The sequence below is a fragment of the Leptodactylus fuscus genome, chromosome 5 (assembly GCF_031893055.1).
Source record: "Leptodactylus fuscus isolate aLepFus1 chromosome 5, aLepFus1.hap2, whole genome shotgun sequence".
In the NCBI taxonomy this organism is placed as follows: domain Eukaryota; kingdom Metazoa; phylum Chordata; class Amphibia; order Anura; family Leptodactylidae; genus Leptodactylus; species Leptodactylus fuscus.
Genome location: NC_134269.1, coordinates 112878289 through 112906066, shown reverse-complemented (window position 1 = coordinate 112906066; position 27778 = coordinate 112878289). Strand labels below are relative to the sequence as shown.

General features: G+C 40.6%; 1 protein-coding gene across 1 annotated transcript in view; it reads right to left on the bottom strand.

The window, feature by feature from the left end:
* PCLO (piccolo presynaptic cytomatrix protein) overlaps positions 1–27778 on the bottom strand; it is a 305609-nt gene that overhangs the window by 253091 nt on the left and 24740 nt on the right. Inside the window, exon 2 of the mRNA XM_075274050.1 lies at positions 7454–8721. Coding sequence (XP_075130151.1) covers positions 7454–8721 — 1268 coding nt within the window. The remainder of the gene's footprint in view (positions 1–7453; positions 8722–27778) is intronic.

The following is a 27778-nucleotide window of genomic DNA, read 5'->3' as shown; positions in this document are numbered from 1 at the left end:
TGGCTAACGTATCAGTATTTAGTCCTGGTATAGTAGTCAAAAACAACAAATGTATGTTCTAGCTGTGAACTCAAGAACTGTGCTAAAAATCATTTGTTTTGTGTTTAGTAAAAATTATTTGGTACTGGTGCCCTATGGATTTTTTCTTCAAGTGGTGCCCCAAATATGAAAAGGTTGGGAAACAATGGTCTAAATTCTCATGCTCATGGCAGTTAAAAACTGCCATATGTTGGTCATTTTTAAGCTCCGTTCCCACGGAGTAACGCGCCACTCATTTAGACACGTATACACATGTCAGAGCGCGGTGCTTCAAAACAGATCCCATTGATTTCAATGGGTGCTGGGTTACGCGCGTAACACATTGAAATCAATGGGTTACAAAGCCTCCCATTGATTTCAATGTGTAGCGTGTGTAAGCCGGCACCCATTGAAATCAATGGGATCTGTTTTGAAGCGCTGCACTCTGACACGTGTATACGTGTCTACATAAGCGGTGCGTTACTCCGTGAGAACGGAGCCTTAGAACACGATCTCAATAGGGCTATGCTCATGTCCATTTTTGTATGTTTTCACTGATCTGTCAAGGCCTTATTCACATGAATGTTTTGTAATGCTAGGCTATTTCATTTGCTATGGAGGTGACACATTCACTGGTCTGTGCCTTATGTTCCCCTTTCCACCATTGTGGGCAGAGCGGAGGGACTGGGGTAGGGACACCTCTGCCCTATGTATTTATTATATCTCATGCATGTCCATTCTGATTGGTATAGATTTTTATTCTGACGTGTGCCTGATTTATAAAGAGGTTGGAACCTCTTGGTATCCCTTGCACCTATCAGGACCTTAATTTAGACTGGCATATGAAATGCCAAATCTTCCAAAGATGCACGTAGGTATAGGTGGCACTACTCATACAGAGGTATATATCTGCACGGGAGACAAAAAAACGCTAAATGTGGTGGTGCTCTAAGTCCAGAGTAAAGAAATGTGAAAAAATGAATAAAAGGAATTACTTGGCACTCACCGAGAATAGCGTAAAAAGTTGAAACTTTATTGAAGAATGTCCATACAAAGTTTTAAAAGCGGGAGGAGGCACGCTCAGCAACCGGGCGACAGCTGTTTCGTATACAAAATATACTTTTTCAAGCTCGTTGGACCAACGAGCTTGAAAAAGTATATTTTGTATACGAAACAGCTGTCGCCCGGTTGCTGAGCGTGCCTCCTCCCGCTTTTAAAACTTTGTATGGACATTCTTCAATAAAGTTTCAACTTTTTACGCTATTCTCGGTGAGTGCCAAGAAATGCCAAATCTGTTGCACTGATATTAGGCTAAGGCCCCACGTTGTAGAACAGCTGCTTTATGTGCTGTAGATTTTGCTGCAGTTCTTTGAGCCAAAGAAAGGATTGGATTGAGCAGAAGTAAGAAGTATAAGAGCTAGATATTTTCCATAACTTCTGTAGCCACTACTAGTTTTGGCAAAAAAAAAAAAAAAGTGCAGAAAATCCTAGAATTAAATAAGCAACATTTCCGCAATATGGGCCTTAGGGCTAGTTCACACTTAGTTAACGCGTGCGCATTAGGCACATATACACGTGTCAGAATGTGAGCACTCAAAACAGATCACATTCATTTCAATGTGTTGTTACGGGTGTATAACACGTGTAATTTTGCGCGCATGTGGCGTAATTTTGTGGCGTAATTTTGCTTCTCACTGTTTGATCACAAATGTATAAGGAAGACCATCTAATTTATATGTCTAGTACATAGATCATATAAGCTTACTTATACATATAGATATCCATGCAGAACGGCATGCGATTTTGATCTGTATTTTTATATGTCCTGGTGCAGTGTGCAGCATGCTGCTGCATTTTTGGATATATAAGGACATTACATATCTGTCAGTTTGGTTTACAGGGGCTCTATCACTGGCAAAAGTCATTTTTAACTAATCACATCCTTGCATAGCCTTTAGAAAGTCTACTTCACACATACCTTTTGTATGTAAATTGCCTCAGTAGTGTTTGAATAAGTCCGTTTTTTATACATATGCTAATTAGGCTCCAGCAGGAAGTTGTCAGCCAGCTCTCCCCTCTATGCTCTGTGCTATTTATGAGAGCAGGGAGGAGTCAGCAGCAGCCTGCGCTGTATACACAGGAGATAGTGCACAAAGAGACTTCCAGGGTGCATGGAGAAGCTAATTAGCATACGAATAAAAATGGTCTCATTCAAAAACTACCGATTTACATATAAAAGGTATGTGTGGATTAGCCTTTCTAAAGGCTATGCATGGATGTGATTAGTTAAAAATGACTTTTGCCAATGATAGAGCCCCTTTAATACATTATGACAATGTTTATATTATAAGTCATATAGCTTTTATATACTGTGTAAGAGAGTAGGTAGCAATTTTTTTAATATATCTTTTATATATCACATGGGACATGTGTATACAGATGTAGCAAATTTTAAATTGATATATGGCACAGAGTGTTAATCTTTTCAGTTGGTTTCAGTGGCTTTTGTTGTCCTCTGTGATAAGATATCAAAGTGCAGAAAGTTATCACACTGTAGAAAGTGAAGTTAAACAGTGCTGCAAATAATATAATTACAGATGTGATCCACCAGTTGTTATGTGTTAGTACAGTCCAGTATTGTTATAGTTTATATATATATATATATATATATATATATATATATATATATATATGAAACAAAATGTTAGCAAAGTCAGTGTGAACCTAGGCTAAAAAAGAAAGGTTACACAATTACACACATGACACCCAAGCAACTCAATTATTTATAACACAAGTGTTTGCCAAAATAATCAACACATCAGACAGTTCATAATATCCATAGAGAGGTGCATAACAGAGACACATAGAATAGAAACATATTTTAGGAAAAAATAATACAGACCTATAGAATATACTGGGTTTAATGTTGAAAATCTACAGTATTTGGAGGTCTAATTAAAACTGTAGAACTGCACAACCTTTATAAGCTATTCTAAAGAATCCAACTTTCTACAGCTCTCCATGGCATCTCAGTTACACTGTTTCCAATTACAACAGCAATGTGAAATTGAACTGTACCTAGTCAGACGGATAGATAGTTTTACATTACCACTGAAAGGAACTATTTTGTCCACTGCACCTTGGCTAACCTATAACTTCTTAAATATGGGCATTTAGCAGTGTTTTGTAGACATGAAATATATATTTACTTTACTATTTTTACATACTATTTAATATATATTGAGGATGTGCAAATACAAATAATATTGTAATAGTATTTACTAAAATCCACAGTATTATTTTTACAGAGATGAAAGCAGAACTCTCTGTCTATCCATTCTGCATAGATTACCAAGAGAGCTTGAAGCTTATGGTTTCTGATGCATGCCATGTTAAGTAGTGTTGCTATCCTCTTATGTGTCAAGGGGTCAGTGGGATCTTTCTATACACTCCACCCGCGTGGCACTGCAACCTTCACAAACCACACTTTAAACAACAGTACAATTTGATATGTGGAAAATGAGGTTCTGCCCCTTCCTTTATAGGTGGTAATAGTAAGAATTGAATCTGTGACTAACTGTGCAGCACACTCGGGAGGCCAGAGCGGAATTGGGCCTGGATTGGTGACTAAATATTGGTTGCTACCTGCTGGAAGATTCCAATAAGCAGCAGCCAGTTTAGTAGAAACACACCATAGCCCACCACTGAGGCCTCTTGGACCAATGCACCCCTAAATATAAGCATAGCTAAACAAATTTATTACTTAGATAACTGAGATACATACAGATCTCTTACTCTCAGGTCAATTTAGTAATTTACATATCAGATATTCAAAACAGTCCCTGTAGTCGCTGACAAAGTTGAGTCTCAGCCAGCAACTTGTAGAAAACTGAAGTTTGGAGCAACTGGACTGTGAAATCCCATTCTAAAATCTTGTAGTGATTGTGATTGGCTGAAATTGGTGATCTTAAGCCCTGTGATTGGTTGGATTTTAAAGGCAGTCTATCAAGACCAAAATTGCATCTGAACCACTTATAGGCTAGTGGCTACTGGTGGCTTAGTGAACATATCTTCTTTGTGTCAGAGCAATCTTGCTGTCAAGAAAAGCAACATTTAACCTGTATGCAAATGAGCTATTTGGTGCATCCAGGGAATGCCATACCCACAAGAGAATCGGTTTTACCTGTGGTCAAACACTTAGCGCTGCCGCCTAACATAAAGATTGACTGGTCTCAATATGCAATAAAAACAGGTATAAAATGGGTGCTATGTTAGATGCAGCCACGCTCAGGGTACACCTAAGAGCTAATTTGCATATGGCTTAAAAGCTGATTTTTTTTCAGCAGCAAATTGCACTTTAACACAACAAACATATATGTTTTCTCAGCCACTCACTTCAGCAGCATATACTGTGAACAGTACACAAGCAATTCTGATGGTGTTATAGAATATTTAAAGAGCACCTATCACCATCTCACATCAGTGAATTTTGGCACCATACATGACCAGATCAGTTATCAGTGCCTAAGCTAAGAGAATCAATAGCAGTTGAACTGGTGAGCCTAAACATATATGAAAACTCTGGGGGCATCAGTGAAAGAATGGCTATGAATATGTACGGTTAGCTTCAATTATATAAGATGGCAATGGGTCCATTGCAGCTCAGCCCTATTCGCTTTAATAAAGCTGAGCTGTAATACCAGAAACAAAAAATGGACAGGAGTGACATTGTTTTTTTAAAGAAAACTATAACATAGTATACAGGGTGTGTATAAGTGGGTGAAAAAGTTTGCTAAGGACCAATGAATATCAATTTACAACAAAGTCTCCAAATGTATTTTCAATTCTAGCACACTCAATCTCAATATTTAGGCAAACATTTACTAACAAATTATCCTACAATTATGAAAAAAAAAAAAGAATTTTAGTAGATTTTTAGGATATGAATCTAATTAGAATGTTTGGTATGACACCTATATACTTAATGTCCACATACTACCTAGTTCTGCACATACAAAAGCTGAGGGTCTATTAGTTAATGGTTTCATTACTACTGGTAACTAGAAATAGGTGAAGCTTTCAATATTTGTTTTAGGTTTGGCGGCTCAGGTCCCTGATTTGTTTCTGTATGGGCAACATCTTAAATTGGCTTAAAACATAGTATACCACACTCTTAGGGCACCTAGAAACGTATTTATTTTTCGCACTATAAGACGCACTTTTTTTCCCCAAAATGTTTTGGGAAAATGAGGGTGCGTCTTATAGTCCGAATGTGGAGGAATTGCAGCATCGCCGCACTGCTGCTGCTGCTGGCTTCCTGCAAGATAGGAGTGTAGCAATGCCGTAGGCCCCGGCACCTGTGTTGGCATCTAAAACTCTCCCTGGCATCCGTCGTTCTATTACAGCGGATGCTGGGTTTGTAATAGCGGCCGGGTTTATGCTATATGCGGAGGCCCGCAGCTAATGCCCGGCATCCGTCGTTCTATTACAGTGGTTGCTGGGTCTGTAATGGCGGCCGCTATGCTGCAGAGCGGCCACCATAGCAACCGGGTTTCCACTATATGCGGAGGCCCACAGCTAATGCCCACAATTAGAATGCATTTTAATTGCGGGCATAAAAACTTAACCCCCTCCCTTCCCCCTAAAGTGTAAAATACCCCCCGGGGCCGGTCCCCACCAGCCCCATACCTTTAAAGTTGCAGGCTGGCTCCTGCGTGGCGATATCGTAGGAGCCGACCTGTTCTGGTGACAGACGGGAGCCTACTGAAGGCTCCCAGGCCTGTCACTGCTATATTACTGCTTTAAAAAAAAATAAAATAAAAAAGAAAAGTTCTAAATCACCTCCTTTCCCTAGAATACATATAAAAGTAGAAAATTACTGTGAAACACACACACATTAGGAATCCCTGTGTCCGAAAATGCCCGGTCTACTAATATTTTTCCTGTACGGTGAACGTCAAAATCAAAAGTGCTAAACCTGCCGGGGTTTTTTTTCACCGTTTTGCCTCTGATTTAAATAAAAGGTGATCTAAGCAATAGACATTCCCCAAAATGGTATAAATAAAAAGTACATCTGACCCCACAAAAAAATGCTCTATGCGTCCCCGTACAGCTGCAGGGTCACCTGTCAATGTGGCCTTGCAGCTGTTGCAAAACTACAACTCCTATATATTAAATATTGTACCATTTTCTGCTTCAATTTTTTTTCCCCCATTTTCCTCCTCTAAAGGTGCGTCTTATAGTCTGAAAAATCTGTCTAATTTATAGCTTTCTAAAGCAAACACACCAGTGGTTGGGCCTACAACAGTCACATGGAAATGCATCATAATGTCATGCCCATGTCACACGTGGTGAGCCTAAGTCAATGACATCACAGAAGAGCACCAGATGTCACCAGTAGAGCACTGGATGCCATAAGGTCTGGACTGAAAGAGGTAAAGGTAAGGTAAAAGTTTGTTGTTGTTTTTTAATTTTTTTTACCTCCCCTGAGCCTCCACCTATTATACACTGGGGTCTCAAGAGACTCCAGAGTATATTGCGTTGGCCATTTTGTTGACCCAAAACTAATCTCTATTTGTAATCGATTTTGTAATAAACTAAACTGTTTGGAATATTCAGACCCGACCCAGTTCGGTGCAAACCGATTTGCCTATTTCTAGTGGTAAAAAGCATATTTTCAGTCGGTTTTAGACACATTTACCTAATCCAGGGACAGATTATATGAATGGCAAAGGGGTAATTACCTGTGAGAAAAACAACTTTAAACCATTTCTGAAGTGGCTTAGGGAGCTGTCAGTGTCCGACAGGTAGTGTCCGCTGCTAATGTCCGTGAAAACTCTTGTGTGGACATTAGCAGCGGACACTAGCTGTGTCCGTGACATTTTTCATTGATTTAAATGGAGATCTGGTGCGTTCTTTTACAGTCCGTGCCTGTCCTTAACTGTCCGTTCCGAAAGATGTCCGACTTTTCAAGCGGACCGCAAAATCTGACATGTAGGTTTTTTCTGTCCGCTTGAAAAGTCGGACATCTTTGGGAACGGACAGTTAAGGACAGGCACGGACTGTAAAAGAACGCACCCAATCTCCATTTAAATCAATGAAAAATGTCACAGGCACAGCTAGTGTCCGCTGCTAATGTCCGCACAAGATTTTTCACGGACATTAGCGGCGGACACTAGCTGTCGGACACGGACGGTAGTGTGAATATATGGATTATTAAAATATTGACAATTGATCACACAACAATTACCTAATGCTTAGTTGCAGAGTAATTCCGCCACACTATATATGACAATATAACAAGGGAAGGAGGAACAATCCACATTTTGTGCCCATAGGCCTCCACAAACTGTGATTCAGCCCTTTGTACAACACGTTGATTGAATTCACATTGTGCAGTTAAATGTCATTCAGATTTGTTTTCGTCTACACTTACCTCAGTTATATGGGGGTTAGGATTGAAGCCACACAAGCTGCATACAGTAACTTTACACTGGGTGCATGTATTATAATTAGGCTTTTTATTTACGTCCAGCATCAGTTCTGTTGTTTTACACAGAGGACACATATTCTTTGTGCCTACTTGAGATACTTTTTGTGAAGTATCTCGGGATTTCATAGAGTCTGTCCTCTGTTCTTTTAAGGGCTGTGGTTGTGATGCAGGCACTGAATTTCCTGGTGCCTGCACAGGTTGTTTAGTGCCACCATATGGGGCCATTTCTGGCTTCTGAATGGCTTGTTTTGCCATTGTTGTGGGGGGAGCTTGCTTCTCTGTTGTAGGTCCTTGTGGCTTTGAAGGACCTGATTGTTGTAATTGTTGTTTCATTGGTAATGCTTGCTGCTGAGGAGCTTTAGCAGTCCCAGTTTGTTGCGGTTGTGGCATTTTAGAACTAGGTTGTTCTTGAGAAGTTTGTTTGGCAGTAGCTGGGGGTGGTGTGAACTTTTTTTCTTGTTCCAATGTTTTTGAAGGTACTGAAGGTTTTGAGGGTCCTACTTGTGGAAAGCTTTGCTTTTCCATAGTTGTTGGTATTGGTTTTACAGATGTATCTTGCTTAATTGGTTCCTTTTTAGACTCTTGTCCTTGGGGTAATGAGGTAGAATGTTTTGGCTCTCGAACTAAGGGTTTTGTGGAGTTGACAGATTCAGGCAATGGTTCTTTGGGGATAGGAGTGTGTGGAAGTGATTTTGTGGCAATTGGTGGTTGTGTTGATGTCCTTGCAGGGCTCTGTTGTAAGGGTGTTGTCTTGCTCTCTGATTGCTGTGGTGTAGATTTAGGAAGTGGTTGTTGAGTTGGTATGGTAGCCTTAGCATGTCCTTGTTGATGTTGCATTTGTGGCATAGGTCTAATAATGCCTTTGGTGTCTTCTTTATCTTGCTCTTTTTCCTTTAGTTTCTTAACTGGATCTTCATTAGGATCAGTTTTTGCATCAAATGGATTAAACTTGTTAACTACAGAGGATACCATACTCATTGGATTACCTTCTGCAAGAAAACCACTCATCATGCCAGTTTTCTGGTCTTCTTTAACATCAGGTTTAGGTTTAGGTTCTCTCAAACTCATAGCTGAAGGACTTCTTCCAGGCGGTTTTGTTTCAGTTTTGAAAGCATCAACTGTTCGACTTTTACTTAGACCAGTTGGCCCTGGATCAGGGGGTTTACTTGGATGTCTTGTTGATTGAGAGACCTCAGCGGTTGGATTTCTGCAGTAAGAAAAAAAAAAAAGATAGATAAAATTAATTTCACATTGTTGAACATAGCTACAACCTTAATAGCTACAGATTCTTCATATGTATATGTTGTATCAAAGTATAATGCATATATTTATTATAAGCATAGCCTTTGCTTAAATGGCAAATCTTTAGCACAACTTGTATTTTATTCATTTAAATCTCTGCTGTTTTGTCCTTCATGTAGGATTTTTTTGTCCGCTGGAAAAAATCGGACATGGGTGTAAACGGACAGTAACGGAAATAAGATTAAATCCCATTGAAATCAATGGAAATTTCAGATGGACCAGCTAATGTCCATTGCTAAAATCTTGTACGGACAATAGCCACAGACACTGCTGACAGAATCAAACGGTAGTGTGAACGTCCCATTAGTTGTCAAGTGAGTAGTGTTCCTAGTCAGTGGCTTACAGCTCCCTGTGTATGAGGCTACATTCACATGGAGTAACGTGCCGCTCATTCTGACACGTAAACACTTGTCAGAGTGAGCATAGTAAAACAAAATCCCATTGACTTCAATGGGTTCAGTCTTACGTGCGTTACTCATTGAACTCAATGGGAGACTTTTTTACCTTTCAATGTGATACACGCGTAATCACATTCTGTTTTACTGTGCTCACTCTGACACGTGTTTATGTGTCAGAATGAGTGGCGCGTTACTCCCTGAGTGTGCATACAGAGATAACTGCCAACCACCAATCAGGCGATCCCAACCTTAGGTAAATAAGGTCAAGCTCACCTAAGCCGGGGCTTGTGCCAGTACAAGTCCTCACTGCCATGACTGCTGAGGCCTATCAGCAGTCTAAGGAAAGGAACCGATAACATATGTGAGTGATGTCACTGGTTCATTTCCTTTGACAGGGACAGGTTAGCATGATTTTTTCATTTTTTTTTTTTTTACCTTCCATTCTGCCCAAGTACTGTAATTCCTGGACAACCCTTTTAATAGATGTAAGCACTAAATGGAAGTTTAATCATCTTGAGTGTGAACCACTCTTAGTTTAAGGTGCCAAGAAGCGAGCTGCAGAAAAAGAAACACTGTAGAAAAAAATGCAGTGAAAACGCATCGCAGCTTTCTCTTCAGCATTTTTTACAGAAGGTCCGCAGAGTTTTCTTCTACAGACTTTCTGCCCCTACTAAACCTATAGGAAAAACAGCAGCATTTCGTTTGGTATAATTTACATGCTCCATTTTTAAAAGCAGCTTTTCTGCTGCAGATTTTTTTCTACAATGCATGGATACGATTAGCCAGAATCCCATCCACTTTGCAACTTTTTTGACACGTTTTTTCGCCAAGGCCAAAATGCTGTGTTTTCGTACCATGGGGCCCTGACTTTAAAATATTTTTCATTTGCACCAACATGAAATGTACAGGGATTGTAAATTTGGGACAAAAAGCTTTGATGTAGAAACGTAAATTAACAAAATTTAATATGCAACTGTGTCTCTTTTTGTCTGTAATTTCTCTTGTCATTGCTTCCCAGCAAACTACAAAGCATTACTTTCAGACATAAAATACATTTGTCTGTCATTCTTTTTGCATGTATAATTTGCATATGTTGTATGCCTTTCTTTGAGGTTTTGGAATTACAAATGGGTCATAAATAATCAAACTACACAGCTTATGCATTTTAATTGTAGTAATAATAATTGCTGTAATCATCATCATCATGTGAAACTAATTTTAGTAAAGTTTCCCATTTATTATTATATATGTTTCATTTGTCATTTTATATAACATGAATAATAAAGGTTTTGGTCATTTTTCTATATCATATTGGTAAAATTTTATGCACTTACATAAATATTACATGACGCTTCATACATACAGTACAACAGCACAAGAACTGCAGATCAATGGAATCCCAATATATAATCTGTAACAGGGATTCTCACCTACCACATGACATTTATAATACTGGTGTTTTAGTGCTCTCTCAGTGAAAAAGGGTCTAAATAGAACCTATAATGCCGGGTTTACACAGGGGTTTTTTGGACCGGTTAGCTGCGACTGGATGCCGGTGCAGTGCATACAATGCAAAAGCATCCAGTTGCGGCATTCCACTCTGGAATAGGCCCAAATGAATGGGCCTAGTTGGGAGTGTTTGCGCCGCGGATTCTGCAGCAGAATCCACTGCGGAATCTGCATCAATAAAGGGCATGTCACTTCTTTTTTTTAAAAGGAACCCATTGAATTCAATGAGAGGCATTTTTTGTGCCAGATTTTGACGCAGATTCCGCATCAAAATCCTGACCAAAAAACCCCGTGTGAACCTGACATTACTCAGCTACTCCACCAATACAAGAGCATGCTACGTTATTTTTTTCCACAATACTGCACAAATCTCTTTGTCTCATTCTTTTATATCATACAGATATACATACCAGTACAGGACAGACAAGTACAGTACTTGTACATAAATTTTTTATGGCCCTTTATTGATAGTCACAAACACCTTACTCCTACTTAACCCCAAAGTAGTATTAATAAAAACTAGCCCTGCCAAAAAGAGCCCTTATACAGCTCTTTAGATGAAAATATTAAAAATGAATGAACAGGTGAATGCTATAAATAGATATGTAGGTTAGGATCATCTGAATCAGGTGGTCTTTTCCCCTTGTGAATTGGTGCCTCATTTTTCGAGATATTGCCATTTTTGTGAATGTGCAAATTTGCATTTATTTTCTACTAGCTGGTACCCGCGACTTCGTCTGCGGTGATTGTAGCAGTGGGTATATACACGCGTGGGTAAGGTTTTCGTAGTGTGTATAAGGTATGGGATATGAAATGTGACTTTGTATTTTTTTTTTTACTGTAATTCAGAGAATACGTGAGACTTTTGTGTTGAAGTTACTTTGTATTTGAGCTGCTATATGGTGTTGTGAGAAACTTTACATAGGGACTTTGGGACAGAAGTATTTGAAGTTAACCCTTTCCCGCCGATGGCATTTTTTGATTTTGGTTTTTCGTTTTTCACTCCCCTCCTTCTAAACCCCATAACTTTTTTATTTCTCCGCTCCCAGAGTCATATGAGGTCTTAATTTTTTTGGGACAAATTTTTCTTCATGATGCCACCATTATTTATTCTATATAATGTACTGGGAAGTAGGGAAAAAATTCAGAATGGGGTGGATTTGAAGAAAAAATGCATTTCTGCGACTTTCTTACGGGCTTTGGTTTTACGGCGTTCACTGTGCAACCCAAATGACATGTCCCCTGTATTCTGAGTTTCGTTACGATTACGGGGATACCAAAGTTATATGGTTCTATTTACATTTTGACCCCTTAAAAAAATCCAAAACTATGTTAAAAAAATTTTTTTTGAAAAGTCACCATATTCCGACAGCCGTAACTTTTTATACGTAAGTGTACGGGGATGCATAGGGTGTCTTTTTTTGCAGGACCGGGTGTACTTTGTAGTTCTACCATTTTCGGGAAATGTTATTGCTTTGATCACTTTTTATTCAAATTTTTATCAGAATCAAAACAGTGAAAAAACGGCGGTTTGGCACTTTTGACCATTTTTCCCGCTACGGCGTTTACCGAATAGGAAAAATATTTGTATTGCTTTGTAGAGCGGGCGATTTTGGACACGGGGATACCTAACATATATGTGTTTCACAGTTTTTAACTACTTTTATATGTGTTCTAGGGAAAGGGGGGTCATTTGAATTTTTAATCCTTTTTATTTGTTTTTATATATATATATATTTTTTTAAACTTTTTTTTTGCATTTATTAGACCGCCTAGGGGTATTGACATGGGTGGGCGGTGTCGCGGATTGTCAGAGCGGTGGGGGTCGGCAAACATGGCTGCTCCGGAGCGTTATAGAGCGCCTCCTGGAGTATCGTTAAGGTGAGGGGCAAAGTGGTAAAGTATATGTATATGTGATTGTGTGGGGTTAGGGGCGAGGCTATAGAGGGCAATATGAATTTTGTGGCTTGCTATGGGCCAAAGTGTGTGAGATTGCAGAGATGGTGGTGTGAGTTTGGGTTTTGTGGGGTTCCTGGCACAAACGTATGTGCGCTATTGTGACGAAAAGTAGCCTATTGCGCAATCGGGTGTATTATCTATGTTTGTGGAAAATTTCAGCCAAATCGGTCGAGCGGGTTTTGCGTCATTGAGGAACAAACATCCGAACATCCAAACTCACAAACCCACAAACTTTCACATTTATAATATTAATAGGATTTGGAACAATGGGAGCATTGACTCTTAGGTCTCTGGAGCAACAGCAATACCCTTATTGCTCTAAAGAGTTCATTGACACGGATTCACATGAAGAAAACACTGTTTGATTCACATTACCTTAACCCAACTGTCTACAGGGCTAGGTTGACATGCTGTGCTCTGGTGACAGACACTATTTAAGAAAATTGCATTTTTTCAGTTTTTTACATAAAAGTCTATGGAAAAGGGAGGAGTGAGCAGACACTCAAACATAAGATTTTGGAGCTGGATAGGAAGTTTCAGTTTTACCCCAAGTGTTTTACTCACCACAATACTGCTCAGCAGTATTGCTCAGTACTGCTCTATGTCCCATATGACCCTTATAATACTTCTGAATGAGAGAGATTTAGATCAGCAGAGTCTCCTTTACTTTCTGTGAACTGTCTATGAGAGGCTGGTTTCCACCAGTTCTGGGAATACTGAAAATTAGATCTAGAACCATCACATGGGGAATTACAAAAAATGCTAAATATACAACACATAACGACCATAAATAGTACTATTCATCATAAAGACACAATGCACCATTAATTTATGCAAAGTGTGTTGAAAGCTTAGGTACTGATTGATTTATTTAGCTCATACTCTGACACATCCAGATTAATAGTATGGTAACTAATTTTCTTAGACTGAACATAAGCAAATGCATGGACATGAAACTTTAAAAAAGTTCATTAGACTGAACATGTAAAGAGTCTTTGAAACCAGACATCAGATACCTCATTGGAGGACACAAATCCTTGTACTAAAATAATGAACTACATTTAAAGCAAGTGTTTTTAGAATTGAGAATTATTCCAAATTCTGATATTAACCAAAAATCCAAAAATTTTGACACTACTTCTAAAGTGACTAGAGATGAGTGAGTATATTCAATCTAATACCTCCCCTGCATAGTTATTGGTGTTAAAAAAAAAAAAAAAAAAAAAGGCGCCAGGGAAGGTTGGAGGGGAATCGAATATTTCATGCGTTTACCGTGTGGTATTCGACCAAGTACACCAATAACTATGCAGGAGAGGTATTCGATCGAATACTACTATTCCATCGTATACTACTCGCTCATCTCTAAAAGTGACATAGTCCTTGACTACAGCAGCCAATAATTATGTTTTTCTCCTAAAATGTTCTTTGTTTATACTGTCAAACTATAGTGCATGAATCAATATTCGTTGCATTTCCTTTTCTTTTTGTAAGCCGATGGCTGGTCAGGTAATTGAGGGGGTGTACATCTTGCCCAGACTAGTCAGGTGGGTGAGATGAGAAAACTCCAGGAATGTTTGAAGCACCTTTCGACTTTACAATACACATTTTATAATAAGTGCATTATGCATAATTGAAATATCCTGTGCCCTCCTTTTTAACATTTTTGGTACCTCCAGTCCCCAGCTACCATTTCATCTCTGAAAAATGACCACCAGTTTCTTAGACTACTCTATGCACACATTGCTTTGGTAGTCCAATGTACTCCTATTGCTCTTGGCTGGTCCATCCATGAATAGAGGAATGTTTCAGACTATCCTATGTAAAGTGACCCACATTTACTAATAGTATATACTAAGATAGTCCAGAAATGTGCCACATTTCTGACAGTGGCTGATTATGGATGATAAATCTGGTGCATCTTTAGACTGTTTATTTTAAGTTTTGAGCACCTATTGGCTTACTTTGGAAACAACTGAATTTCAAAATGTTGCTAGAATTTAATTCCCATTTCCCTGTTAACTCACTTTTCCTTTTCTCTGAAGACACATTCCATTTTTAATTCTCAAAATTCTGGCCGAAAACTAGATGCTTTAGGGCTAGTTCACAGAGTTTTTTGCAGGCGGATTTTGAGGCAGACTTAAAATCTGCCTGCAAAAATGTCTCCCATTGAATTTAATGGGAGCCACTCGATTTATTTTTCGCAAAATAGCAGAAAAAAGAAAGTGAGATGACTTATCACAGATTCCACGGCTGAATCAACTGTGGTGTTCATGGCTCGAGCCACGCTCTTGTTTAGGCCCATTCATTCAGGCCAAATCAGGAGCGGTTTTCTGCGACGGAATGCCAATGCTGCATCGGCATCTCGTCGCGGCTAGCCGTGTGGAATGTTCACAAGGTGGAAAAGGTTTCAGCAACCTTTTCCTCCGTGTGAAAATACCCTTAAAACGCAACAGCAATATCACAAATTGTGCCACATTTTACACCAAAGTAAAGGTAAAGCCAAAGGTAAAGTTAAAACCACATAGTAAATCTGCCCTGAAAGTATTCTGAGACTGTTTCTTGGATAGGACCTTGACAATATTATATATTTCCAATGCGTGGCTCAGTGGCCATATGTAGCTCTAATACTCCTTATACAGTGTCGGCCAAAAGTATTGGCACCCCTGCAATTCTGTCAGATAATACTCGTTTTCTTCCAGAAAATTATTGCAAGCACAAACTCTTTGGTATTAATATCTTCATTTATTTTAGTTGCAATGAAAAAACACAAAAGAGAATGAAATAAAAGTCAAATCATTGATCATTTTACACAAAACTCCAAAAATGCTACCAAGTATTGGCACCCTCAGCCTAATACTTGGTAGCACAACCTTTAGACAAAATAACTGCGAACAACCGCTTCCGGTAACCATCAATGAGTTTCTTACAATGCTCTGCTGGAATTTTAGACCATTCTTCTTTGGCAAACTGCTCCAGGTCCCTGAGATTTGAAGGGTGCCTTCTCCAAACTGCCATTTTGAGATCTCTCCACAGGGGTTCTATGGGATTCAGGTCTGGACTCATTGCTGGCCACTTTAGAAGTCTCCAGTGCTTTCTCTCAAACCATTTTCTAGTGCTTTTTGAAGTGTATTTTAGGTCATTGTCCTGCTGGAAGACCCATGACCTCTGAGGGAGACCCAGTTTTCTCACACTGGGCCCTACATTATGCTGCAAAATTTGTTGGTAGTCTTCAGACTTCATAATGCCATGCACACAGTCAAGCAGTCCAGTGGCAGAGGCAGCAAAGCAACCCCAAAACATCAGGGAACCTCCGCCATGTTTGACTGTAGGGACCGTGTTCTTTTCTTTGAAGGCCTCTTTTTTTCCCCTGTAAACTCAATGTTGATGCCTTTTCCCAAAAAGCTCTACTTTTGTCTCATCTGACCAGAGAACATTCTTCCAAAATGTTTTTGGCTTTCTCAGGTAAATTTTGGCAAACTCCAGCCTGGCTTTTTTATGTCTCTGGGTAAGAAGTGGGGTCTTCCTGGGTATCCTACCTTACAGTCCCTTTTCATTCAGACGCCGACGGATAGTACGGGTTGACACTGTTGTACCCTTGGACTGCAGGGCAGCTTGAACTTGTTTGGATTTTAGTCAAGGTTCTTTATCCACCATCCGCACAATCTTGCGTTGAAATCTCTCATCAAGTGCCATGGGCTTTAAACTTCTTGATGACACTGTGCACGGTAGACACAGGAACATTCAGGTCTTTGAAGATGGACTTGTAGCCTTGAGATTGCTCATGCTTCCTCACAATTTTGCTTCTCAAGTCCTCAGACAGTTCTTTGGTCTTCTTTCTTTTCTCCATGCTCAATGTGGTACACACAAGGACACAAGAAAGAGGTTGAGTCAACTTTAATCCATTTCAACTGGCTGCAAGTGTGATTTAGTTATTGCCACCATCTGTTAGGTGCCTCAGGTAAGTAACAGGTGCTGTTAATTACACAAATTAGAGAAGCATCACATGATTTTTCAAACAGTGCCAATAATTTTATCCACCCCCTTTTTTATGTTTGGTGTGGAATTATATCCAATTTGCCTTTTTGACAATTCCTTTTGTGGTTTTCCATTGAAGACAAATTAAATGAAGACAATAATACCAAAGAGTGTGTGCTTGCAATCATTTTCTGGAAGAAAATGAGTATTATCTGACAGAATTGCAGGGGTGTCAATACTTTTGGCCAACACTGTATATGGTGTTCTAATTGCTGGCAGTTTCAGATCCCATAGTGTCCAACTGAAACTGATGGTGCCATCACTCGCACCTAGGCAACATTAAGCCAAATTCGAATTAACAGCACTTGACTTTGGAGTCATTATGGTATTGCAGAAACCTAACATCAAAGTCAACACTTTGATTAATTTGATAAATCAGCGATTATATATTATCATTTATATTTCTAAGGCTAGGTTCATATATGTGCTGATTTTCTGTCCTTAGGGCCTGTCATTGGATCAGAGGAATGGAAAAAAAAAGTCATAAAAATAGCATACATGAACAGAGCCGGAGGGACCCCATTGACTACAAAGGGTTCAGTTGGGTGTTTATTGGATGTCTGTTATTTTTAACTGAAATCACTAGAAGAAAAAGTCGGGTTAGTAAATCTTTTTCATCCAGAGAGTTCTTTTTCAACTGTAATTTTTATAAAATTTTTACATAAAGGATATAATAAAAGTAATACAACAAACACCAAGAGGGGGAAGGCAGTTCATCAAAACCCCTAAGTGCAAAAAATCAAACACAAAGTCCTATCAACACAGAAAAAAGACAAAGACAAGGGAAAAACAAAGGGGAGGGAGTTGGGGGGGGGGGGAGAAAAACAGAGATCAGAGACTCCGTAAGGTACAGTATGTGTCCCAGGGAGACCAGATGGAGCTAAAGACATCTAGAGCATTATTAAGATTCGCAGTCAAAAATTTAAGGCTTCTAATGTCCTTCATACAAGCCAAGAGCTCAAGACCAGATAGAGGATTCGCACTCTTCCAGATTCTAGCAATGAGAGTCTTTGATGCAGTGCATAGGTACAGGAAGAGCCGAGATGCCTTACTGCCTAGGAGTCTGGGAGGAAGATTTAGGAGATAAACAATGGGGTCAAGAGGGCCCTCCTGTAGAAAAAGGGCATGTCCAGAAAATATGATAAAGGGTACCTTCCACGGAACTACAGTGCCAGCATCCCAAGGGAACTGCCGGATTCAAGGCGTTAAGGAGAGCAGGGGTATGATACCAATGCACAGGGCCGCCACCAGGAATTTTGGGGCCCCATACACCCTAGGTGTCTGCCCCCCCATTTTTTTTTTTTTCTTTTCTAAATGTAGATTGTGAGCCCCACATAGAGCTCACAATGTACATTTTTCCCTATCAGTATGTCTTTGGAATATGGGATGGAAATCCATGCAAACACGGGGAGAACATACAAACTCCTTGCAGATGGTTTTTTGCCCTTGGTGGGATTTGAACACCAGGACTCCAACGCTGCAAGGCTGCAGTGCTAACCACTGAGCCACCGCGTGGCCCCCTTCCGCCCCACCATTTTAACACCACTTTATTTTGTGACATACCAATTATGTATTACCTCCAAACTTTTGAAGAGTAGAAAGAGGGAGAAAATGTGCGGCTCTGCGCGCCGCAACAAATTTAGCTCCACCCACTTTTCTGTTGACTCCACCCATTCTCATTCATTTTCATGTGCTCCCACACAGTATAATCCTCCTACAGTCACCTGTAAATTATATGCCCCCCTCCATCTCTCCCCCAGTTTCATATACACCCTTCCTCTGCCCCCAGTTTCATGTCCACCCTCCATCTCTGTCCCCAGTTTCATGCTGTTCTCCCCCTTTCAACTGCCCACAGTTTCATGTCCCCCCATCTCTGCCCCAGTGTCATGCCGTCCCCCCCTCATCTGTCCCAGTGTCATGTCATTCCCCCCTTCATCTGCCCCAGTATCATGTCATTCCCCCTTCATCTGCCCCAGTGTCATGCCATTCCCCCCCTTCATCTGCCCCAGTGTCCATGCCATTCTCTCCCCACCCCCTTCATCTGCCCCAGTGTCATGCCATTCTCCCCCCCTTCATCTGCCCCACTGTCATGCCATTCTCCCACTTCATCTGCCCGTGTAATGCCATTCTCCCCCCCTCATCTGCCCCAGTGTAATGCCATTCTCCCCCCCCTCATCTGCCCCAGTGTAATGCCATTCTCCCCCCCCTCATCTGCCCCAGTGTAATGTCATCCCCCCCTTTCATCTGCCCCAGTGTAATGCCATTCTCTCCCCACCCCCTTCATCTTCCACAGTGTCATGCCGTTCCCCCCCTCCCCTTCATTTGCCCCCCAGTTTCATGGGCCCCCTTCATTATGTTAAACACAAAACAAACACTTATTTACACTCACCCCCTTCCTTCATCGCTCCCTCGCCGCTCCTCTTTCTGACGCTCCTCTCACTCCACTGACAGGTGTAAGCGCGATGTGACGTCATCACATCGCGCCTACACACGCCGAAGCCGGGCGCAGCATTAAAGCAGGAGCTGAGCTGAGCTCCTGCTTTAATCGCCTGTGTATTCAGATCATCGGCGTCCGACGGACGCCGATGAGCTGAAATCGGGACAGGCAAGTGCCGGGGGGGCCCCAAGAGGTTCTTTGGGCCCCGGCACTTGCCCGACTATACTATAGTGACGCCGTCCCAGGGCACAATTGCTGCTGCGGGCGCCAGGGGGCCGGCCAAAACCGCCCCCCCCCCCATTTTTCAATTTGGCCGGGCTCCTGACGCCAGTAGCGGTAATACTGCCCTATCGGCGGCCCTGCCAATGCATCATAAGCTTAGACTGAGCCTCGTGAAGGTCACACACTGGGAGGACTTCTGGGCTCTAGACCATATAATCTGCCACTGTCCCATAGAAATAGGTTTACCTAGCACCTCCTCCCATCTAGACATATAGCAATGACTAACAGGGGAGCCAATCGCCGAGGAAGCGAGAAGCTGGTAGATCAAAGAAATTAGACCACTGGTGAACGAGCCCACATGAAAAATCTTCTTGAACACCATGGGGAGTGATACTTTAGAGGGCGTGGACAAAATGAGCCACCTGTGAGTAGTGAAGCCACTCAGAAGTGAAGAGGTTCAAATTAGCCTTAAGATAAGAAAAGGGACTGAGCTCCATGACAAGGGGTCAACCATATCAGCAAACTGATAGAGGCCTGCTGCAGACAACACCTTAACCATGGCAAAGGTCAAGCTATCTGGGAGGAGAGGGTTATATAAAATGGACACCATTGAAGAGCAAGGGAACATCAGGGAAAATCAGACACTACAGGCAGACCAAATACATCCAGAGATTTCTAATGGATCGAAGCTGTGTGTGAATACAGAATGGGAGTGGTGACATGGAAAAAGAAACATTTCAGAAATTATCACCATTGCTCCTGTTTTGATGTTACCCAGGTCCCCCACTGGTTTTGACATCCTGGTACTTCTCAAAGGAAATGCCATTCAAGCAATTAAATGGCTTACAAAGGTCACGCTGATGGCCAATAGTTGGCTAAATGGTCATTTTTCGGTGGCTCAAGAAGCACCAATAAGCAGAGAATCATGAGGAAACTGAACAGTGTTAGAATAGTAAGAAATGTCAACCATAATTTACATTTTCATTTTTGGATATAGAATATCACATACAGAAATTTGTCAAATATTACAGAGACTGGATTTATATGGTCAAGTATATTTTAGTTTAAGGGCCTCATAGTTGTAGCTAAATGACCTGATATAACCGTGCATTGCTGAAAAAACATATTGATGTCAAACGGCACTGTATATTGCTTTAATCCACCTCAGATTACAGCTGATCCCTCAGATCTAAGCAATTTATCAAAGGACCCTTCTACAGCACACAAACCCTTTTAAATGCTGAAAGAGGACCTTCTTGTCAACAGCTGGGCACACAGAATAAAAAATAACAAGGATATATACATTATACATGCCATTACAGAATCATTTTGGTTAGGACTGAGTAAGGCGATCACCCTATATTTTATTTTATTAGACTAATGGAAAATTAAAGGCATCACTGACTAAAATTGCAATACATAGCTATCTAACAGGAACACCAATAAATTCAATTAATCTTGAAACATTCAACATATTGCTGGCATTTCTAGAAAGACTTCATTTGCTATGCCTCATCATCAAATACACGCTATAGCAATTTCTTTATCAGCAAGAAGCACATGTCCAGCCAAGTCAAACTGGAAATGATTTGCATTAAATAATCATTTAATCCAGCCTTTAAACTCCTAACTCAACAAGACAAAAAAGCAAATTGTTTACATTAAACGTGAACGGTTTACCGCCATTTACGAGCAAAGACACAAATCAGATAGAACTGTAAATCTTTATTCTCCAGTATACTGTATTGCACCAGCCATTCTTTGAGAAGGGATGTTCTGTCAAATAAGCACAGCAGTCAATCACCCTCATCTATAGTGATGTGTCGTTTATAGTGATGACAACTTGAAGGGTGGCGATTTGTTGTTGTTGTCAAGTGACGCATTGACCTTGTGAATAACAAATGCACACGGTCTGGAAATGAGCAGGGCTGTGCTATGCGAATAGAAAACTTTACTAGCGTAACATTTTGCTCCAGATAGATTGTAGGGTATGTACACTTTTGCAATACATTTTAACTGCTACAACATTAAGAATTAAAATAATTTCAATGCTCTACCATTTTGTGTCAGTCATGTGTATGCGCCTCTTTTACACTCAGTGGCCAAAAGTCACGGTGCCGGTTGTGTCAGATATGATGCTCAAACAGTGTGGTGCGATGCGGCCATATGGCACTAGTGTCGCCAGGATATCTGAGCAGTCTGATGCAGACAGGTGTCTCATGAACATGGCAGTCATGAGTTAAGTGACTTTGAACATAGTTACATAGTAGATGAGGTTGGATGAAGACATCAGTCCATCAAGTTCAACCTATAACCCTACAATCCCCTACAGTGTTGATCCAGGGTAAGGCAAAAAACCCCATGAGGCTTATGCCAATTGCCCCATTTCAGGGGAAAAAATTCCTTCCCGACTCCAGTCTGGCAGTCAGTATAAAAACCCTGGATGAAAGTGGGATGACAATCAGTGAAAGATGCATGGGGCACAGCATTTTGGAGATTACCCAGGAAATTGGGATTCCAAGGTCAACAGTGTCTCGGGTGGACCTGCAATATCACAGAGACAATGTTGGCAGCTGCGTAAACTGGTGCACCAGTCGACCAAGAGTGTTTGATGAACGGATGTCACGTCACCTCCACAGAGTCGTATGGGGCTCTCAATGGTCTACTGTGGGTCAAATTGCCAATTTGAATGTGGGGCACCAGGACTCCATTTCCACCAAGACTGTATACCGAAAACTGCACCGCATAGGCTTCAACAGTTGACGCCTGACCCGTGTCCCTTTGCTGAGGCCACAACACAGAGCTCAAAGAATGGCATGAGCCCGTGACCATTGTCATTGGAACATGGAACAGTGGCAGCATGTGGCATGGTCTGAAGAATCACGGTTCCAGTTGTACAGAACTTTTGGGAGTGTGAAGCCATGGATCCTGCATGCCAATAGGGACATGTTCAGATGAGAGGTGGCTCCATCATGATCTGAGCCAGGTTCACATGGTCGCAATTGGGCCCCATTGTCTGGGTGAAGGATTCAATGACTGGTGCTCGATACATGCAACTTCTGGCAGACCATCTGCACCCCTTTCTGGTGTTGTAGTTCCCTGATGGGGATGCTGTGTACCAACAGGACAATCCAAAATGTCATAATTTGTTGGTGGCACAGGAATGGCTTAATGAACACACCAGTGACCTCACAACCCTCAATTGGCCTACCCACTCACCCGACCTCAACCCTATAGAGCATTTATGGGATGCTGTGAATACCAGTGTGCGCTCCATGGACCCAGCACCAACTACACAGGACCAATTGTGGGCTCCAGTGCAGACTGCATGGATCAATATCCCTTCAGAGCTCTTCCAACACCTGGAGTCCATGCCTCGTCGTCTTGTTTATCAGGGCTTGTGGAGGGGCGACCCACTATTGACAGCACATCCAGTACCTTCCCATGACTTTTGGCTACTGAGTGTATATGGAATGTTCAATTTGCAATGGTTAGAAACAGATGTTTTTTAGGGACATTTGCTCCCTATCATTTGTTGGAAGAACACTGACCAGTTTGCACAGGATGATATGGTGCCTACAATCTAACATTGTTCATGTTATATAAATGATCACCCAACAATTTTTGCCTGTATATCAGGTGATCATTTGTACACTGGAACAGTAGTTCACAATAACTGGCCCAATACTTACTCTGAATAGACATAATGGTGCAATACACATAACCTTCTTTATATAAGGTGAAAAAAAAAGGATTGCTTATTCCATCAGCACTTAAAACACAGTACAGTACAGCCCACAGTAACTTAGTGTCATAGTAATTTAAAGTGTAACTCTTTTATTTGTTCCCTATTGTTTCGGGGGGGGGGGAGGGGGGGTCGGTGACCGCTGTTGTAATATACTTTATTACCCTATCGAAACTTCTTTTTATTATAAAACATACTTTTACATCCTCCTTAGCAACCCTATAACTGAGCTGTTATTAGGGAAAGTCTATACATAGTTATATTTATTGTAGATGTGCAGAGCTGAAGTATTTACCAAAGGGTGGATGGTCACTTCAAATAGCTGCATCTTCAGTTTTATACTACCTAGAAAATGGTTCTGGTATCATAAAAAAGCTGAGATTCTAAGCTTTCATATGTCAAGATTTAAGAACAGTTAACATATAACTTAATCTGAGATATCATTACTGAAATGTTTAATTAACATTTTTCTAAGTGGTATAAATATGAAGATACAGCTATTTGAAGTGACCATCCTCCCCTTTGGTAAATGCTTCATCTCTATGTACTGCATTGGATACGTGTATGGACAGAGTATGCTTAGTTAGATCATTGTTTATAAAAACTTTACAGCCTGTTTTCTATTAAAAGGAAGTTTGATGGATTAATAAGGTATATTTCAAAAATGTTACACTTTGCATCTTTGGACAACTTGTCAGTGTATATTTTAAGTAGGATAAGAAATCTTTCAGTTAATTATATTTTGTGGAATTTTTCACAACTGATATTTAGATTTCAATATTGGGGAAGATTTAATGATCTAAATATGGCAGAATTTTGATGCAATCTGTGCCAAAAATCTGTTAGACAATTTTAGCCACACTTTGTACCTAGCACAAGAAATAGGAATTGTTTATGAGAGAGTGAAAGAATTAGACCTTACTCATGCATCCACATTTCATGTACATAAGGCGTCCGTCGTTTTCAAGGATGCCATATGTCCTCATTCATTTCAATGTGCTCGTTAAAGCGGTAGTATTTTTTTGTGGACTGTAGTAGATCCACAAAAACTAACAGAAATAAGTCCTTTTTTTTTATAGATGCTAATGCTTCATGGATGCATGACATCAATGAAAGTCTATGGGTCTGTGATGATGTGCTGTCCGCAGGTGCGGATGTATGAATAAGACTTAGGGTGCTTCATACGGAGTTTACGCTCCGCTCATTCAGACACGTAAATACGTGTCAAAGTGACCGCTGTAAAAAAGAATCCCATAGACTTCAAAGTGTACCGTCTTACGTGTGCTACACATTGAAATCAATGGGTTTAAAAGCCTCACATTGATTTCAAGGTGTAGCGCACGTAAGACCGGCACATATTGAAGTCTATGGGATTCTGTTTTATAGCGGTCACTTTGACACGCGTTTACGTGTCTGAATGAGTGGAGCGTAACTCTGTGTGAAAGCAGCCTTAAGCAAGTAAGGAGAGTGGTTTACACCAGTAATGCAAGTTTAAAATAAGTGGTGAACGTTTTAGGGGGTAATGACAGTGGCCTAAGATATAAGTTAACCAACAGATGGTGTCTAAGGATGTACCAAATTTATCATACAGCATGAGTCACATGACACAATTTTTAACTGCTTGGTATAAATTTACACTGTCTAACTTTTTAATGGAGTCGTTAACCTGTCCCATAGTTTTAGTTGTTTTTTTTTTTTTTGTTTTTTTTATACAGTTCAAAGAAAAATGGAATAGAAAAAAAAAAGTGTAAAGGAAAAAAGTATATCACTGAAACAAAACTAATAGTATCAACTTAATTAAAATGGTTATCACTGCCTCTATTGAATACAATTAATATGAAACTCAACCTTTATTAAATCTCTTAAAATATTAGCATCTAATTCCAAATATTTTCAAATTATGCCTTTATGGGTTGCCCTGAAAGGTAAAGAAATGAAATAACTAATAAAGTAATGAAAGCAAAATACTATCGCTATTCATTATATCGCTTTCAGGCTAGATCAGGGAACTTCCTATCCTTGAATCCAGATGCAGATCATACCAATCTGTCTAAACATGATTCTCCCACAACATAAGCAGTGGGTAAATCAGGAGATATTCACTGACAGCCCCAGAGGTTGACTTGCAGACTCTGACAGCCACAGGCAGTGGTTTGGGCACAAAGTAAACACAGTCTAGCCCCCACTTTCTTCCCTGTGAGGTGTCTCTTTGCAGACAAACATTTGGCTATTCAGTAGTGTGCTAGGATTGAATATAGATAAAACATTACCAGTAGAGATGAGCGAGTAGTTAAATACTCAATATTCGATATTCGTTTCGAGTAGCCCCTCAATATTCGACTACTCAAATCGAATATTGAATCCTATTATAGTCTATGGGAGGGAAATGCTCGTTTCAGGGGTTGGCAACATTCAATCAAATTTAACTTACCAAGTCCATGAGTGAAGGTCGGGCTGGATTCTCCGAGAAGTCTTCTCTGCGCAGCGTCCCCTCGGAGTCTTCCGGCTCTGAATTCACTCTGCCAGGCATCGGGCCTGGGCAGAGCTGACTGCGCTTGCCCGCACTACAAGAAAATGGCCGCTTACAGTCAAAGCGGCCATTTTCTTGTAGCGCGGGCATGTGCAGTCGGCTCTACCCAGGCCCCATGCCTGGCAGAGTGAATTCAGAGTCGGAAGATGCCGCGGGGATGCCGCACAGAGAAGACTTCTAAAGGTAGGAGAAGAACCAGCGTTGATTGGCCGACTGTATAGCATTCGGCCAATCAACGCTGGTTCTGCATCGAATCTTTCCATTCGAATAGTGAGTGGTACTCGATCGAATACGAGTATTTCGAATACCTTAGTATTTGATCGAATACCTACTCGATAGAATACTACTCGCTCATCTCTAATTACCAGCCATTATCCAGGTAATCATTCCACCACCCTTACACTACAGTATCAACCTTTTCTGAAGCCTCCTAGCAAATATTCTTGCCCCCTCCAGTCCTTAAACTCTGCAGCTCCCTTAATCCACCTCTAAACCACAATTTTCATCAGCTGCTCCTCTTTCCCAATCCCTTCACTGGTTACTCATAGTCCAGGAAGTACAGTTTAAAATTTTAATGCCGATAAATAAAGTCATCCATAACATGTCCCCCCCCCCATACATTTCTGATCTGATATCCTACTACCTACCCACAGCAACCTCTGATCCTCTCAAGATCTACTATTCTGCTTTTCTCTCCTCTCATGCATCCCCCATACTCTGGAACAGAACACTGTCTCCCATAATCACAAGTTTCAAGAAAACCTTGAAGACTCAACTTTTAGGGAAGGTCTACAACCACCAATAACACCACTGCCACCACACCACCAAAGCCACGGCTAAATTTGGGAGAAGTGCTTCCTTTTTAGCTTCCATTCCTTTTGAACCTATTGAACCTCAGCCTTCAATGACTTTTGCTGTGTTTTGTATTATGTACAGATCCTTAGTGATGACTGCTGTACATGATGCATGTTTGTGGTTGCCCGTGATCATTGAAGTTATTCATGATGGGAGATATCAAATCCTTTTGATACTCGGAAAAATTTAGGATCAGCTCCACCTGATGGTAAGTTAACATATGTTTAATCAATAGGAATTTTCTCTTCTTTGAGAACATTTCCATTATATTCCAAAATCTATCTCCGACACTGGTTTTGACAATATAATTTAGAAGGCATGGTCAGCTAAGATATAATAAACTATACCATGCAACCTGCAGTTGACAAATTCTCTATTGTACTCCATACCTATGCTGGCTAAATCACTGTGTGTGACATATATAATCATAGACTCAACTCACCTAAAGAAACTAACATTATTGCTTCTGCCTAGTCATATTCTAAATGTTTCTCAGGGAGATCAATGATTACTGTCCGCACAATCAATTCTCTGAAATTCTCCTCCTTTTGAATATTTCTGGCAGGGAAAAAGCAAATGTTTTTTCTTGCTGTTACAATCTCTAAGCCCTGACATTCCTTGTATTACACAGACAACTTTAAATCAATTCATCTTTGTATGCCTTCAGCTATATATAATTTTATTGACTGAGAGAAAATGCAACCATTAGATGGCAAACAGTCTGTAGATGCGTCATGGAAGTGGAAAATAAAAAGCAAATGCAGCATTCGGAAGAAAAGAAATGATAAGGAGTTTTCTGGAAAGAACATGGCCAGTGTATGATCATTGTCTACAGCCAGGTTATCAGATACCATCGCATTTGTTCAGACCCTGCAGATAGAGACACACACCTTGAGGGCCTCAAAAACACATTCTTGAGGCAGGGTTACCATCCAAGAACAATTGAAAATCAAATTACCAGGGCCACGAGAATACCAAGATCAGAGTTATTAAAATACAATACCAAACAGGAGAACAATTGGGTGCCCCTGGTCGTCACATATAACCCCCACCTGGAGATGCTGAGAGGAATCACACGCAAATTACATCCACTAATGCAAAAAGACGACAGTCTAAAATCCCTATTTCCAGACCCCCTCTCCTGTGTTACAGACAGCCACCAAATCTCAGGAATATGGTTACTAGCAGCTCACTGTCACCTCCAACTAACAAAGGAACATTTCCATGCGGACAGAAAAAGTGCAAAACCTGCCCTCACATACAGACCACCGACAAG